Raw genomic sequence first — 16,415 nt, 5'->3', positions numbered from 1 at the left:
CTCAAGAGGCACATAGAACTGCTGCAGAGAGTCCAGCAGAGCCACAGCAATGCTGAAGGCAGTGGAAGATCTTCCTTAGGAGCAGAGCCCGAGGCAGCTGGGGCTGTGCTGCTGGGAGAGGACAGCCTGAGGGGGGACCTCAGCAATGGTTCTAAAGATGTGCAGGTGAGTGGCAGGAGGCTGGAGCCAGGCTCTGCTGGGTGATGCCCAGTGCCAGCACAAGGGGCAATGGGTGGCAGCTGAGGCAGAGGAAGTTTCAGGAGGATTTTTTTCCCTGTGAGGGTGGCAGAAGCCTGGCAGAGGCTGCCCAGGGGGGCTGTGGAGTCTCCCTCTGTGGAGCTATTGCAGAGCTGCCTGGCTGTGTTGCTGTGTGATCTGCTGTAGGTGATGCTGCTGTGGCAGGGGTTGGACTGGCTGAGCTGTGGAGGTCTCTTCTGTGAGTCTGTGATTGTTTCCTCAGTGTACCCAAGGCAGAAACCTGACAAAACCCTCTCCAAACAGGGCTGTGTTTTTTTCCTTCAGAGCAGACCTGCAGCCAAGGTCAAAGGGGTTAACGAGGCTGAGTCCCCAGCTCAGGCAGGCATTGTATGGTAATTCTGTTAATTTTTTAGGCTGAACCACAACACTGTTCTGTCTAAGGACTGTGAATAATGTATTTCTTCACACATGAAAGAGCTTCACAGGGATGAGCTCAGTGAAATGAAGGCAGAAGAAAACATCTTAATTTTCAGCCAACAGTAGCCTCCCTGGCACCACATTCTGCTGTTCACTGACTCCTGCTAACTGAACATCCTCAAACTGAGAGGGAAATTTTAATGTGCTTACATCTTCTTGCCTGGGTTTCTACCCCATACTAATATTGGAGGTTTCAAGGGTTGTCCCTGCTCCAAGCAGCAGATATCCCAGCTAAGCAGAGTGGAAATGTTTGCCTTTGCAGCAGCGAACAAGTCAGAAGTCAATGGAGGCTTTCAAGCAAACTGTGCAGGACCATCAGGCACCTACAGAGAGCAAAATTACTTCAATTCATTGAGTCAAAGGACTGTGACACACCTTGAAGTCCAACCTCAGCCTTTAATCATAGGATCAGCCAGGCTGGAAGAGACCAGGCCAACCTAGCACCCAGCCCTGCCCAAGCAACCAGACCATGGCACTAAGTGCCCCAGCTGGGATTGGCTGCAACACCTCCAGGCATGGCAACTCCACCACCTCCCTGGGCAGCCCATTCCAATGCCAATCACTCTCTCTGACAACAACTTCCTACTAACATCAGCCTCAACCTGCCCTGGCACAGCTTGAGGCTGTGTCCCCTTGCTCTGCTGCTGGTTGCCTGGCAGAAGAGCCCAACCCCACCTGGCTACAGCCTCCCTGCAGGCAGCTGCAGGCAGCAATGAGCTCTGCCCTGAGCCTCCTCTGCTGCAGGGCAGTCTGAAATAAATAACAATTTGTCTTTAAACAGTGGCAGGGATTTCAAATACTGTGTCAATCCCTAGACCACCATAAGCTGATATCTATCTAAAGCCTCTTCCACACATGTTTGCTTTGCTCCTTGCAGAGCCAGACTTGGCTCTTCAGACTTCTGTTCCTTGCTTTAGCAGCATATTGTCACAGGATGCCAGGGGTTGGAAGGGACCCAAATTGATCATCCAGTCCAACCCCCCTGCCACAGCAGGAGCACACAACCTAGCTCAGGACACACAGGAACACATCCAGACAGGGCTAGAAAGCCTACAGAGAAGGAGACTCCATAACCTTTCTGGGGGGCCTGTGCCAGGGCTCTGGGACCCTTCCAGTCAAGAAGTTCCCCCTTGTGTTGAGCTGCAACCTCCTGTGCTGCAGCAGTAGTGGTAGTGGAAAATACCACTGAAGGTCATGGAACCATAGAATGGGTTAGGTTGGAAGGGACCTCAAACCTGAGCCAGTTCCAACCCCCTGCCATAGGCAGGGACACCTCCCACTAGAACAGGTCCCTCAGGCCCTCATCCAACCTGGCCTTGAACAACTCCAGGGAGGTTGTGGAGCACAGAATCAATCTTTGATCACATTGGGTGCTTCTGTGCTCCTCAATCTCCCTGAGCAGCCTGTGCCAGTGTCTCACCACCCTCACTGCAAACAACTTCTTCCTGGCATCCACTTTCAATCTCCCTTCTGCCACTTCAAACCCATTCCTCCTCCTCCTGTCATGCCCAGACCTTGTCCATAGTCCCTCTCCATCCCTCCTGGAGCCCCTTTCAGACCCAGGAAGGCCACTCCAGCCAGCAGCCGCAGCAGAGGCAAACGATGCTGATAGATGTGTTGGGGTTTTGGTTGGTTTCTGTTCCTAATCCCGTAAGGAAATCTGCAGTGCTGCAGTCACAAACCTAATGGCTTTTTTTTTCCCCACACAGTGCTGGAAATCTGAAGAGAATCTCCAGATTTATGCTGTGGCTGACCATTATTTTCCTTGGTGAGCAGTGGCAAATGACTTGCCGAGTAGAGAACATGTAATTACCAACAGCAACTGATTATGATGATTATTTCAATCCCCTACAGTGCAGAGTAGATGGTAATTAATTTCTGGACCTCCCAGACAAAATACACTGACTGAAAAACCAAAGCAACTGCACAGGCTTCTGCTGATACCAACAGAGTTAGGTGCTCCTGTATTTGGTTATTACCCAACGTTTTATCCATCATTAAATGCTACAAGAGGGAGAGAAAAAAACCCAGAGCACTTCAGAAGGACTTCTAAAAAGCCACAGATTAACAACAGAGCTAAGACAGTTCAGGAATTGCAGCCTTTCTGCAGGGTTATTAATTGCACATCCTCTGATATGCTTATTTAAGCTTCAGCTGCAGCAACTGCTGCCAGGGAATCAGCCTCCTCCTTCGCACGGTTAACTGCTTTGTATTTATCTGTTATTTAATACCACCAATTAATGCAGTCCTACCCTCATCTGGTGGAGATTGCAAGCCTGGGAAACAAGCCTCATTCCACAGCCTCGTTGTGCAGTCAGACAGTCAGAGAACCAGAGAATGGTTTAGGTCAGAAGGGAGCTCAAAGCTCAGCCAGTTCCAACCCCCAAACATAGGCAGGGACACCTCCCACTAGAACAGGTTGCCCAAGGCCTCATCCAACCTGGCCCTGAACACCTCCAGGGAGGTTGTGGAGCAGAGGAGCACAGAATGGGAACAAAGGCAAATCAACTCTTCTAAAACCTCAGTACTAAGGAGAAGAACAGATTTGCCTTAGAGCCCAGCAATGCAATGATAAGACCCTGTGCTAATCTGGAGATCTTAATGTTACCTGTCCTGCAGGCTCTGTGCCATATGAACATAGAATCACAGAACCAAGCAGGTTGGAAGAGAGCTCCAAGCTCAGCCAGCCCAACCTAGCACCCAGCCCTGGCCAACCAACCAGACCATGGCACTAAGTGCCCCAGCCAGGCTTGGCTGCAACACCTCCACAGTGGGCATTCGACCACCTCCCTGGGCAGCCCATTCCAGTGCCAATCACTCTCTCTGCCAACAACTTCCTCCTAACATCCAGCCTGATGGAGAAGAACCTCCCTTGTCCTGCCACACTGCTCCTGAGCCCAGGGTGCCATTGGCTCTGCTGCCCACCTGGGCACACTACTGGCTCCTCCTTCAGCTCCTCTCTCCCAGCACCCCCAGGTCCCTCTGTGCCTGGCAGCATTCAGCCACTCTGTGCCCAGCCTGTAGCACAAGACACAGTGCAATGAAACTGCCCTGAGAATAGCAAGTGGCAAAATCTGGGATGGGGAACTGAACAAATTCCCTAATCCCCAGGAAGAAATAAAACCCTCTGTCTTTCCAAGCTGCAGCCCTTCTCAGCTGCCTCTCAGTCTGCCCTGTGCAATGGCAATATTGGCTGCAGTTGCTTCTCAGAGCTGTGCAGTGCTTCTGGAGCTGTTCTCTTCCTCTGACCTGCTGTGATGCTTTCATTGTAACACTTGTCCTGTGCTGGCAACTACAATCTCATGCTCCCACCAAGAGCCCAACAGAAAGGCTAATATCAACCTTAAGCTGGCTCCTTGAACTTAGCCTTTTCTTCTCTTGCTATTGTTAGTAAAACATTAAGCATTTATTATTTGATTCTTGGTTTTCTGATGCCTCCTTCTTCAGTCTGGTTGGGAAGGATGAAGACAGAGGCTAAGAGCAGGGTGGCAGGTTTTTAAGCACTGAACAATCTGCTGCAGTGCCTGCTAATAGATGGCACTAGCTTTGATTAACTAATTTTGCAAATGGATATCCAAGCAAATTACTTCTGCAGCCTATTTCCAACGATGCTTTCTCTTCAATCTCCTCTTTGAATAGTTTCACACTGATTGTTGCTGCTGATGATAGGAATTCCTATAGAACCCTAGGGTATGTATTTCCCAGCATTTCTTACACAAGGAAACTCCTTCCCCCTCACACACACATCAGATTTCAAGGTACCCTTCCCCCCACACACACATCAGATTTCAAGGTACCCTTCCCCCTCACACACATGAGATTTAAAGGTACATTCCCCCCTGAAACACATCAGATTTCCAGGTACAAAGTCCTAGTTTCAAGCTGACTATTAGGGTTGTTTTCAGAGTCCTTCCATTCATGCTCATTCCCCAGCTGGGTTTAAAAGACACTTGGGTGCTTCTGTAACTGGGTATGCCTGTGAAGACTGCCAAGACAGACAGACAGACAGACAGACTTATTCTGATTGCAAGCTAACGTCTGACTGTCCCAAGGTGTCTTTAAAATGCTACATGCCTGTGTCTCTCTATAGACTTTCCAGCCCTGTCTGGATGTGTTCCTGTGCAGCCTGAGCTACATTGTATGGTCCTGCTGGGGCAGGGGGGTCAGACTGGATGATCTCTTTGGGTTCCTTCCAACCCCTGTGAGCCTGCCAGCCCTCTGAAGAGCTGAAAGGCTCAGAGAAAAGAGCAAACTGAACTTGCTGCTTACTTTTAAAGTGTTTGCAGGATTATGGGAGTGAACAACATACTCCTGCTATCTGGGAGGAGCAGTTCATCCCCTGGGATGGGTCTGAGTCACAGAATCACAGAATGGTTCCGGTTGGAAGGGAGCTCAAAGCTCAGCCAGTTCCAAGACCCTGCCATTGGCAGGGACACCTCCCACTAGAACAGGTCAATCAATATCTCCTCCAACCTCCCTGGGCAACCTGTGCCAGTGTCTCACCACCCTCACTGCAAACAACTTCTTCCTAACATCCACTTTCAGTCTTCCTACTGCCAGTTCAAACCCATTCCTCCTCATCCTCTCATTACCAGACCTTGTCAGTAGTCCCTCCCCAGCCCTCCTGCAGCCCCCTGCAGACACTGCAAGGCCACTCCAAGCTCTCCTCCAAGCCTTCTCTTCTCCAGGCTGCACAGCCCCAACTCTCTCAGCCTGTGCTCACAGCAGAGCTGCTGCAGCCCTCTCAGCATCTTGGTGGCCTCCTCTGCACTGGCTCCAACACTTCCATGTCCTGCTTGTGCTGGGGGCTGCAGAACTGCCCCCAGGACTGCAGGTGGGGTGTGAGGAGAGCAGAGCCAAGGGGCAGAATCCCCTCCCTTGCCCTGCTGCCCACACTGCTCCTGCTGCAGCCCAGCACAGGGTTGTGTCTGGATGTAAGGTCTCCCACATCCCCAAGAGGGGTCTTCTTGGGAAATCTGGGATAACCTGGAACCCCTCAAAGCACGGCACAGAGGAAGAGGAGATGCAAGTTTTCAGTCTCACTCACCTGTTCCTGTTGCTGGAAATCCAGTCAGAGATGAGGGTGGCAGCCTGCTGGTGACAGTGCTTGTTCCCAAAGCTGCAGGCCAGCATGATCACCTCCCGGCGCAGCTCCCTGGCCAGACCAGAGACAGCAAGAGGGCTGCATTAACGAATGGAGGCATCTGAACCTCTGCAAGACACTGCTTAGTGTAGCAGAGACAGCAACTGACAGGGGAGGAAGCAGCACAGACAATCCACACAGTCACAGAATGAAGCAGGTTGGAAAAGACCTCTGAGATCATCGAGTCCAACCTAGCTTCTTAGAGTCACAGAATCACAGAATGGGTTAGGTTGGAAGGGAGCTCAAGGATCATCCAGTTCCAACCCCTGCCATAGGCAGGGACACCTCCCACTACAACAGGTCACTCAAGGCCTCATCCAACCTGGCCTTGAACACTTCCAGGATCAAAGATCCCATTCTGTGCTTCTGTGCTCCACAGCCTCCCTGGGCAACCTGTGCCAGTGTCTCACCACCCTCACTGCAAACAACTTCTCCCTAACAGCCACTTTCAAGCTCCCCTCTGCCACTTTCAACCCACTCCTCCTCATCCTCTCTTTACAAAACCTTCTCAGTAGTCCCTCCCCAGCCCTCCTGCAGCCCCCTTCACATCCTGCAAGGCCACTCCAAGCTCTCCTCCAAGCCTTCTCTTCTCCAGGCTTGAACACCTCTACGGAGGGAGCACCCACAACCTCCCTGGGCAACCTGTTCCAGTGTCTCACCACTCTCACTGTAAAGAACCTTCTAATTAACTAACCCATGGCTCCCAGTGCCTCACCCAGCTGCACAATCCTCAGCCTGAAGCTGCTGCACCAAAGAAAGGAAGGCTGTGGAGCAAACCCAGCCCCCACTTACACTTATGCACTCTTCCTGACCACTGGGCTCATACCAATCCAGGATTGTGCATGCAAACACTAAATGAAGGTTGAGGAATCCAAACCTTCCCAATTTCAGGCAGAAGGGATTTAATCTCTCAGCATCTCAGTGCTCTCCCTCTTGACCCAGAAAGGAAAGCCAGGGCAAGAGAGCAAGGAGAGCACAGAGACTGCTGCTGGTGACAGCAGATGTGAGGAGAATGTCTTGTTGTAACTACATCCCCTGAACAAACAGTAGAGAAGAGACAGAGCAGTACTCATGCTGGTAGGAAGCCTGAACAAGGGACTTGTTTAAGTTATTCGTTGGCCATCCAAGCTTGAGGTACATCGATGCGACTTGCTGTAAAATGTACTCCTGGGAGAGGAAAGAAAAAGAGGGTTTAGGTTAGCAGTTATTTCACACTGTACATGGAAACACCTGCTGACCACTGAGCTTGTGTCCCTCAAATGATGTCTGCCTCTCCACAAGTTTTGATGTGCATCTGGTGAAGCAATTCTGTCTGCTCCTAATCCTGCTTCGGCGCTGTAAGGAGTCTGTAGAGCAGCTGTTTGGTGCCTGCTGTAAGAAAACTCACTCCAGAAGCACATCGACTCCAGGAGCTTCCCACATGCTCTTCTGGATGCACAGAATGAAGCTGAGAAGCTTAACTGCAGCAGTGCAGGTTGGGAGGTGGTCTGCTGGAGAGCAACCTTCTGGAGAAGGACCTGGGAGAGATGTTGGGCAGCAAGTTCTGCATGGCACAGCAATGTGCCCTGGTGGGCAAGGACACCAATAGGGTCCTGGGGGCCATGCAGAGGAGGGTGTCCAGCAGAGCAAGGCAGGCTCTCTTCCCTCTCTACTCTGCCCTGGTGAGACCTCACCTGGAGTACTGCATCCAGTTCTGGGATCCCCAGTTCAAAAAGGATGAGAATCTGCTGGAGAGAGACCAAGGGAGGGCTACAAGGTTGGACTGGATGATCTTGGAGGTCTCTTCCAACCTGGTTAATTCTATGATTTGATGATTCTACAGGGATGCTGCAGGGACTGCAGCACTGCCTGAGGAGGAGAGGCTGAGAGCCCTGGGGCTGCTTAGCCTGCAGAGGAGAAGGCTGAGAGGAGATCTGAGCAATGTCTGTCAAGAGCTGAGGGCTGGGGGACAGGGAGAGAGGGACAGGGACAGCCTCTGCTCACCTGTGCCCTGCCACAGGACAAGGGGTAAGGGATGGAAACTGCAGCACAGGAAGTTCCAGCTCAGTATGAGGAAGAAGTTCTTGAGTGTAAGGGTGAGAGAGCCCTGGCACAGGCTGCCCAGAGAGGCTGTGGAGTCTCCTTCTGTGGAGCCTTTCCAGCCCTGTCTGGATGTGTTCCTGTGTGACCTCTGCTGGATTCTCTGCTCCTGCTGTGGCAGGGGGCTTGGACTGGAAGCTCTCCAGAGGTCCCTTCCAGCCCCTAAGATCCTGTGAGCCTGCAAGAGTGTCAACAGCTTTGCTCCTACACTGTGGCAAATGCTGACTACCTCTTGTACGTTCACCTCTTACAGGATATTGTTGGATTATCCACAGCAACAGCCAAACAAACTCTGTCAGCACAGCCAGTTCAGTTCAGAAGTCAGAACAATGTGGCCACAAAGAAGCTTGGTACATTTCATGACATTATCCTTTAAGTTTAGATTCTTTGTGTGCTTAAAGAACAAAACCAAGTCCAAGATCCATTTGAGTTTCACTTTTTCAGCAGGAGACATATTTACACATTCTGACCAGCTGTGAAGCAAAGCACTGCTGTTGTACTCAGCATAATCTCCTGCCAGTGGAAGTCACTGATTGGAAAGAGAACTGAGACAGAAAGGAGCTGCACAGGAGAGCATCTGTTTCATTCTTGTGCATGCACAGGTGTGTGTGCATGATGGCAACACAAGGTGAGCTCCATGGAGCAACTTGCCCTAGCAGATATGTGACTGAAAGCACTTCTTAGTTCCCCTGCCATCACCTCTGCTTCCACCACTCTCACCAGCAGTGACACAAGACAACTCAGCCATGCATTTTACTGGGTCTACTCATTAAAGTTACACAGCCATGCTTAAAAGTGAAGTAGCCATGTCAGATGTGCAAGGCTTCTGGCCAGTTAGCAGCAGACCAAACCTGCCAACTGCAGAATCACAGGCTGGAATAGAGCTCTGGGATCATCCAGCCCAGCCTAGCACCTAACACCACCACAGCCACCAAACCTTACTTAGCAAACACATGTTTAGGAAAGCAAAGGCAGCTTAAAGCATCTCAGGCTTTTGAGAGTTCCCTCAGGTGAAGGCTCTACCAACTGCAGCATGCTGGCCACTGAAAAACATGCAGACTACCTCAAATTCAGAGTGAATAAACCCCCTCAAGAGAGCAAATGTTCTCCTGGGCTGGCTCAGGAGCAGCGTGGGCAGCAGGACAAGGGAGGTTCTTCTGCCCCTGTGCTCAGCACTGCTCAGGACACACCTGGAGTGCTGTGTCCAGTTCTGGGCTCCTCAACTCAAGAGAGATGTTGAGGTGCTGGAAGATGTTTGCAGCAGGGCAGCAAGGCTGGGGAGGGGCCTGGAGCACAGCCCTGTGAGGAGAGGCTGAGGGAGCTGGGGGTGTGCCAGGTGGAGTTGGGCTCTGCTGCCAGGCACCCAGGGACTGAACAAGGGGACACAGGCTCAAGCTGTGCCAGGGCAGGTCTAGGCTGGATGTGATGCTGCTCTGCTGCTTGGGTTTATTTCTTTGGTTTCAGGTAAGATTAGCTACTGTTGGCCATGTCTGTCTTCATCATCTGCTGCTGGCTGCTGCTGCTCTCCCTTCGGACCCAATTATGAATGGGCTTTTGAGTCAGTGATGATCTAATCCTTGTTAATTAATGGAACTGCACTGAGTTCTACCAGGGTGCTTTGGAGGAAATAATGGCCACAAATCTTTGCTTCGGCTGCCTGCTTCCTGTTGAGTTCCTGCCTCTGTTTGGTGTCCCTGCTGAGTTTGGGCAGCAAACTAAATACTGCCACAGGGCTCCTCGAAAGAGCAAAGCTGGAACTGCATCAACCTGGCTCTTTTGAGTGAAATGCCTTGTTTGGGAGAGTATTTCAAAGGAGGGATAATTACCTGTCCTTCCACTAATCACACATGCCTCAAACAAGAGCTATCAGAGTTCAGATGCAAATTAACCACAGCTCTGGTTAAATAAAGAGTAATTAGGAAGCAAGTTAATATCCCCCAGGTCATTTACAGGAGCTGGCTGGGGAACAGTTCACTTGCTGGCAGTGAGGAAAGAGAGTGAGAGAAAGAAAGGCAGGGCGTGAAGGAAGGAGGGGAGTAGGAAATGAAGGAGGGAGGAAGTGAAGGAGGAAGGGAGGGTGGACTGGAGGGAGGAAAGGAAGGAGGGAGGGAGAAAGTGAAGGAAGAAGGGAAGAGGAAAGGGAGGAAATGAAAAGGGAAGGACGAAATGAAAAAGGGAGGGAGGAAGTGAAGGAGGAGAGGGAGGAAACGAAGGAGGGAGAAAATGAAGGAGAGAGGAAGGAAGTGAAGGAGGGAGGAAATGAAGAAGAGAAGGAGGAAATGAAAAAGGGAGAGAGGAAATGAAGAAGGGAGAAAATGAAGAAGAGAGGAAGGAAATGAAGGAGGAAGGGAATGAAGAAGGGAGGGAAGAAATCAAGGAGGAAGGGAGGAAATGAAGAGGGAGGGCAGGAAGGAGGGAGAGAAGAAAAGGAGGAAAGAAGCAAGCAAGCAGGGTGCTTGTGGAGGTGTGGGAGGTGGGGGCAGGGGAGGCAAGCAGGACAGGGGAGAAAGGGAGGAAGGCTTCTCCCTCACATTGAAGATGTTGTAGTTGTCTGTGCGGTCCAACAGCTTGTCCAGCGGGTAGAGCGCTCGGCTGGCGGCGTGCCAGGGCAGGAAGTCCTTCTCCTCTGAAAGGTATCTGATAAGCTCCAAAGGGATGTTCTGAGGTAAATAACCAGCTCTGCAAAACGAGAGGGGTTAGCAGTGAGTGAGTTCTGCAGAAGGCACATGATGAGGCCAAAAGGAACTTCTTTCCCAAGGGAGACTAAAAGGCAGGCAGCCATGGCAGGTGAGAGGTCAGACTGGGTGACCTTGGAGGCCTCTTCCAACCTGGTTCATTCTATGATTCTGTGACAAACTCCTCACACTACAGTGACACAAAAGTCACAGAATCACAGAATTAAGCAGGTTGGAAAAGACCTCTAGGATCACTGAAAGCAACCTAGCACCTAACACCTTCTAATTAACTGAACCATGGCACCAAGTGTCTCATCCTGACTGCTCTTGAACACCTCCAGGGATGGGGACTCCTCCACCTCCCTGGGCAGCCCATTCCAATGCCAATCACTCTCTCTGCCAATGTTTTTTTTCCTTCTCCATTAAAGCTGCTTTCTTTCTATCCACCTTAAGCCACTTCAGAATGGCACATTTCATTGAACTGAAGTGGCTTCTGGTGACATCACTTTGGTTAAGGTGGGAAGGGAGCTCAAATTTGGCTCAGCCAGTCCCAACCCCTGCCATAGGCACCTCCCACTAGAACAGGTCACTCAAGCCTCATCCAAGCTGGCCTTGAACACCTCCAGGGAGGCTGTGGAGCGCAGAAGCACAGAATGGGATTGAGGATGACAACTCCCCCCCAGGACATCCAGGTCCTTTTCCTCAGGGCTGCTCTCAGCCATTCCAGACCCAGCTCTGCTTGGGATTGTGCCACCCCAGCTGCAGGACCTTCCACTTCCACCTTTCAGCAAAACAGTTTTAGATGCTGTTACAACTGACAAAAAATATTGACACCAACCTGTGTGTTTTGGTTCATTTCCATAGTAATTGTGTTTGCTCTGTGCATGCATCTCCTCCCCAGACAGTGATGGAAATTAAGGGAAATATTTGCAACCAGCAAGGAAGCAGAAACAGTCTGTGGAGATGTATCCTAATGGAGCCTCTGTTAAATTGAAGCTGGTGGAATCTAACTTGCTGACTTCAAGTGTTTAATGAAAACAGAATAATTATCTGCTCTCTAGGCAGGTAGAGAACTCCTCTGGGTTTTAAACATGCAGCAGGAGAAGAATAGGCCTGTGTGTTTCTGGAAGGTTCACACCCACAGGGTAGTGCTTCATTTCTGCAGTCTGGAGAGCTAGGAACAAGAGCTGCTCTAAGAAAGAAAAGGAGGGCAGATTCTGAAGCTTGCTGCTCACTGCACTCAGGCTGGAAAAGCAGCTCTGGAACCTTGCAGTTTGCCCAGGGGGGCTGTGGAGTCTCCCTCTGTGGAGCTATTCCAGAGCTGCTTGGATGTGTTGCTGTGTGATCTGCTGTAGGTGATGCTGCTCTGGCAGGGGTTGGACTGGATGAGCAGGGACACCTCCCACTAGAACATGTTGGTCAAGGACTCATCCAATCTGGCCTTGAACATCTCCAGGGTGGTTGTGGAGCACAGAAACACAGAATGGGATCTTTGATCACATTGGGTGCTTCTGTGCTGCACAACCTCCCTAGGCAACCTGTGCCAGTGTCTCACCACCCTCAACCTGTGCCAGTCTCACACCACCTTCACTGCAAACAACTTCTTCCTAACATCCACTTTCAATCTCTTCTCTGCTGCTTGTTTAGAAACACCTGGAAAAACACATAGTTTATGGGGGAAGTGCTGGGACATATCAGACTGGAGAAGAGAAGGCTTTGAGGACACCTTGGAGTGGCCTTGCAGGATCTGAAGGAGTTCCAGGAGGGCTGGGGAGGGACTACTGACAAGATCTGGTAATGAGAGGAGGAGGAGGAATGGGTTTGAAGTGGCAGAGGGGAGACTGAAAGTGGATGTTAGGAAGAAGTTGTTTGCAGTGAGGGTGGTGAGACACTGGCACAGGTTGCCCAGGGAGGCTGTGGAGCAGAGAAGCACAGAATGGGAAGAAACAAAGAGAAAAAATGACCTCACTGTGTTACTCAGCAACTGAGCAGAGCCAAAACAGAATGGTGCAGCTTCTGGGCTTGGTAGCAGGTGGTGCTCAACGCATCTGAAGTCAGAGGAAGTTCATTTTTACAGGTCTGTGTTACTGCTGAAGCAGCAGAATATCACTGAGTTCTAGGTCTTCATTTTTACTTCTCTGTCTGATTGATGAGGCAGTAGAATATCACTGAGGTGAGTTCTAGGTCTCCATTTTTACATCTCTCTTATTTCTGAAGCAGTAGAATATCACTGAGGTGGGTTCTAGCTCTCCATGTTTACAGGTCTGTCTTACTGCTGAACACCACTAAGATGAGTTCCAGGCCCTCACACTGCCCAGGTGTGCAGACCTCCTTAGTGGAGCCAGAAGCAAGCTGCATTTTGACTGCAGCTAAAACTCTTGCAGCTAACGTGAGCAAAGAGGTAAAGTAACTGGAAGCTGTGGCTATGTAATTAGCTCCTAGTGGGATTTGTGATGGTTGTTACTGATAATTTGATTGGCATGAGGGAAGCATGGGGCAAGGATGAGGAGGGATAGCTCAGGGAAACATGCTGCTTGGGGAATAAACAGATCAGTGCTCGTTGGAGCTGCACTAATGGACATTCAGCATCCTGCTTCTGGAGTGAGATCTCTGTGCTGGGTGCAAACCAAACAGATGACTTCTGCCTGAGCTTCACCTTCTCCATGCAGACACATGAGAAGGGAACTCTGAGACATTGACCTCATACCCCTCAGGTCTTTGCCTTCCTCATCAGCCTCAAAGTCCTGGGTCTCAGCTGATGATACTCACCCTGTGAGCAACAGAAACTGCTACTCTCATCACTCACTGCTCCTGCCTTCCAAACTGATCAGCCCAAGCATTTCTGCCTGCCTCTCCTCCAGTCCCCTGCTTTCCCTGTTGCTTCCCCAAGGCTATGTTCCCTCTCACCAAACCAGGCTGTGGCACAGGCTGAGCTTTTCCTGTTTACTCTTCATCTTCCTTCTCTTTTTCACTGAATCACAGAAACATCAACGTTAAAATCTCTGTCAGCAGACCCTGGGCAGATGTGCTTTGAGTGCAGCTGCCAGGCTGCGCCTCCGAGGGACCTTGAGCAGAGACACATCTAAAATCTCTTGCAGTGGCAGTTAAGACAGAAGCAGTTCCTTGGAGAAAGGAGAACTCAAATCACAGCACCATGCAGGCTGCCAAAGCCCCCCAGGACCACCAAGCCCAACCTAGATCCCTGCTCTACAGGATTCACCTGAAACCACAGCCCCAAGCACCACAGCCAAACTCCCCTGAAACACAGTCAGGCTGGGGGACTCCACCACCTCCCTGGGCAGCTCATTCCACTCCCTCACCACTCTCTCCATGGAAAAACTTTTCCTAATGTCCAATCTAAACCTGCCCAGCCTCAGTTTGAGGCCATTCCCCCTTGTTCTGTCTGCAATTAGCTGCAAGAAAAGCCCAGCAGCAGCCTCTGCACAATCATAGAATCACAGAATCAAGCAGGCTGGAAGGGGCCTCAAGCTCAGCCAGCCCAACCTAGCACCCAGCCCTGCCCAACCAACCAGACCATGGCACTAAGTGCCCCAGCCAGGCTTGGCTTCAACACCTCCAGGGATGGGGACTCCACCACCTCCCTGGGCAGCCCATTCCAATGCCAATCACTCTCTGTGAAGAACTTCACAGAGGAATGGTCTGGGCAAGTATCTTAATACAGAAGAGTTAAATCAAACAGTGCTGAGTGATAAGGCTTCGAGGAGACCTTGGAGTGGCCTTGCAGTACCTGAAGGAGGTTTAAACCCATTTGTCCTCACCCTCTCATGACAAGACCTTGCAACAGTCTCTCTCCAGCCCTCCTGGAGCCCCCTTCAGATAATGGAAGGCCACTCCAAGGTGTCCTCAAAGCCTTCTCTTCTCCAAGCTGAAATGTCCCAGCATTTCTCCCATAAACTCTGTGTTTTTCCAGGTGTTTCTAAACAAGCAGCAGAGAAGAGATTGAAAGTGGCTGTTAGGAAGAAGTTGTTTGCAGTGAGGGTGGTGAGACACTGGCACAGGCTGCCCAGGGGGACTGTGGAGCACAGAAGCATGTTGTTCCATTCTTTCACCCTCCACCAAAAGACCTCTCCCTGCAGGGGAGAGACTTCAGGGGTAGATGAGGAAGGCTTCGCCTGGAAGCCTTCTCTCCTCCAGGCTGCAGAGCCCCAACTCTCTCAGCCAGTCCTGAGAGCAGAGCTGCTGCAGCCCTCTGAGCACCTTGGTGGCCTGATACCTAGTTTAAATTTGCTGAAGAATCGACTGGAGGGGCCATGGCTTCAGAAAAAGGAGGCAGTGAAGAGAAGCAAAAAGGGCTCTGTGTGAAAATGAAATATCCCTCGCAGAACTCATGGCAAAAAAATCTTGCAGCCATCAAAGCCCATCTTTAACTGAGAGGAGCTTCTAATGAGTCAGACGGAGGCAGCGTTACGAAACAGCAGCCTGCATGCAGCTGCATTCTGACCTTGGCTTGTTCTTTGCATCGAGCTGCTGAACTTATGGACAGATCCCAGCACATTCATTTTCCCCTTAGGGACAAAGTACCAAATGGTAGTGTAATTGCCAAGGGAAAATGATTGCTCCTTCCTGAATTATTTCTGCCATAAATCCAGCACCAGTCCAACAGACTCTGCTCCCAAGTAAGCCAGGCTTGCCAGGGAGTGATGAGAGCCCCACATACCAGGGCCCCATAAATCCCTTAGCCTCACCACCCCACAAAGTCACTAGAAGTCATGTGTTTAAATCAAAATTAGGAACCCCAAGCTGGCAGCAGCCTGCTCTGTGCTGTTGAACCAGTGGAAATGAGGTGATTTACTTGCTGCTGGTTTAAAGCTCACCCTGCATCATCTGTTTCTTATGAAATATGTACAACATGATTAGCCTTTTGTCTGGGGAAGTTTGAAGGGGGGTGGAGGGAGGAAATGTAGCTCTTGAGAACACTGACAGGCACATCAGATTAACTTCACTTCTGTTTCTGTGCATGTGCAGTGTCTGAGTAAGTAGATTATGCTTATTAACCCACAGAGGGAGAGTTTAAAAGCAGTTAGCATCCTTATTCACTGATTCAACTCTTTCACCTCCAAAGTCAACTGTGTGCATTAGAATCACAGAATCAGCCAGGTTGGAAGAGAGCTCCAAGCTCACCCAGCCCAACCTAGCACCCAGCCCTGCCCAATCAACCAGACCATGGCACTAAGTGCCCCAGCCAGGCTTGGCTTCAACACCTCCAGGCACAGCCACTCCACCACCTCCCTGGGCAGCCCATTCCAGTGCCAATCACTCTCTCTGACAACAACTTCCTCCTGACATCCAGCCTGAACCTGCCCTGGCACAGCTTGAGGCTGTGTCCCCTTGTTCTGTTGCTGGCTGCCTGGCAGAAGAGCCCAACCCCACCTGGCTACAGCCTCCCTGCAGGCAGCTGCAGGCAGCAATGAGCTCTGCCCTGAGCCTCCTCTGCTGCAGGCTGCACCCCCCCAGCTCCCTCAGCCTCTCCTCACAGGGCTGTGCTCCAGGCCCCTCCCCAGCCTTGCTGCCCTTCTCCAAACACCTTCCAGCACCTCAACAGCTCTCTTGAATTGAGGAGCCCAGAACTGGACACTCTTTTATCTCCAAAGTCAAGTGTGTAGATTAGAATAACCCACATTAGCATTCACATTTTACTGCCTGTTAACATACACATCACACTTCAGCTGCTTTGTTTCCCTAGCCCTGTTAATTCCTTGGACCTACCATTTACTGGACCTACCAAGGCCAGGAGTCCCTACTGATGCATTCAGGATATTCTCTCCCTCAGTGCTTTAAGGTAGTTCCTTGGTAGCTCAGTAAAACCAGGCATGTTGAACCCT

The 16,415-nt window shown here is 50.8% G+C and overlaps 1 protein-coding gene across 1 annotated transcript in view; it reads right to left on the bottom strand.

The window, feature by feature from the left end:
* The window catches only part of TRHDE (thyrotropin releasing hormone degrading enzyme), a 212,249-nt gene that overhangs the window by 22,469 nt on the left and 173,365 nt on the right, over positions 1–16,415 (bottom strand). The window contains exons 13-15 of the mRNA XM_064166663.1: positions 10,429–10,576; positions 6,888–6,985; positions 5,723–5,830 (exon numbers count right to left, since the gene is read on the bottom strand). Of these exons, the coding sequence (XP_064022733.1) occupies positions 5,723–5,830; positions 6,888–6,985; positions 10,429–10,576 (354 nt within the window). The remainder of the gene's footprint in view (positions 1–5,722; positions 5,831–6,887; positions 6,986–10,428; positions 10,577–16,415) is intronic.

Source organism: Pogoniulus pusillus, chromosome 27, assembly GCF_015220805.1.
Source record: "Pogoniulus pusillus isolate bPogPus1 chromosome 27, bPogPus1.pri, whole genome shotgun sequence".
Classification (NCBI taxonomy): Eukaryota; Metazoa; Chordata; class Aves; order Piciformes; family Lybiidae; genus Pogoniulus; species Pogoniulus pusillus.
This window is presented reverse-complemented; position numbering and strand designations above follow the sequence as displayed.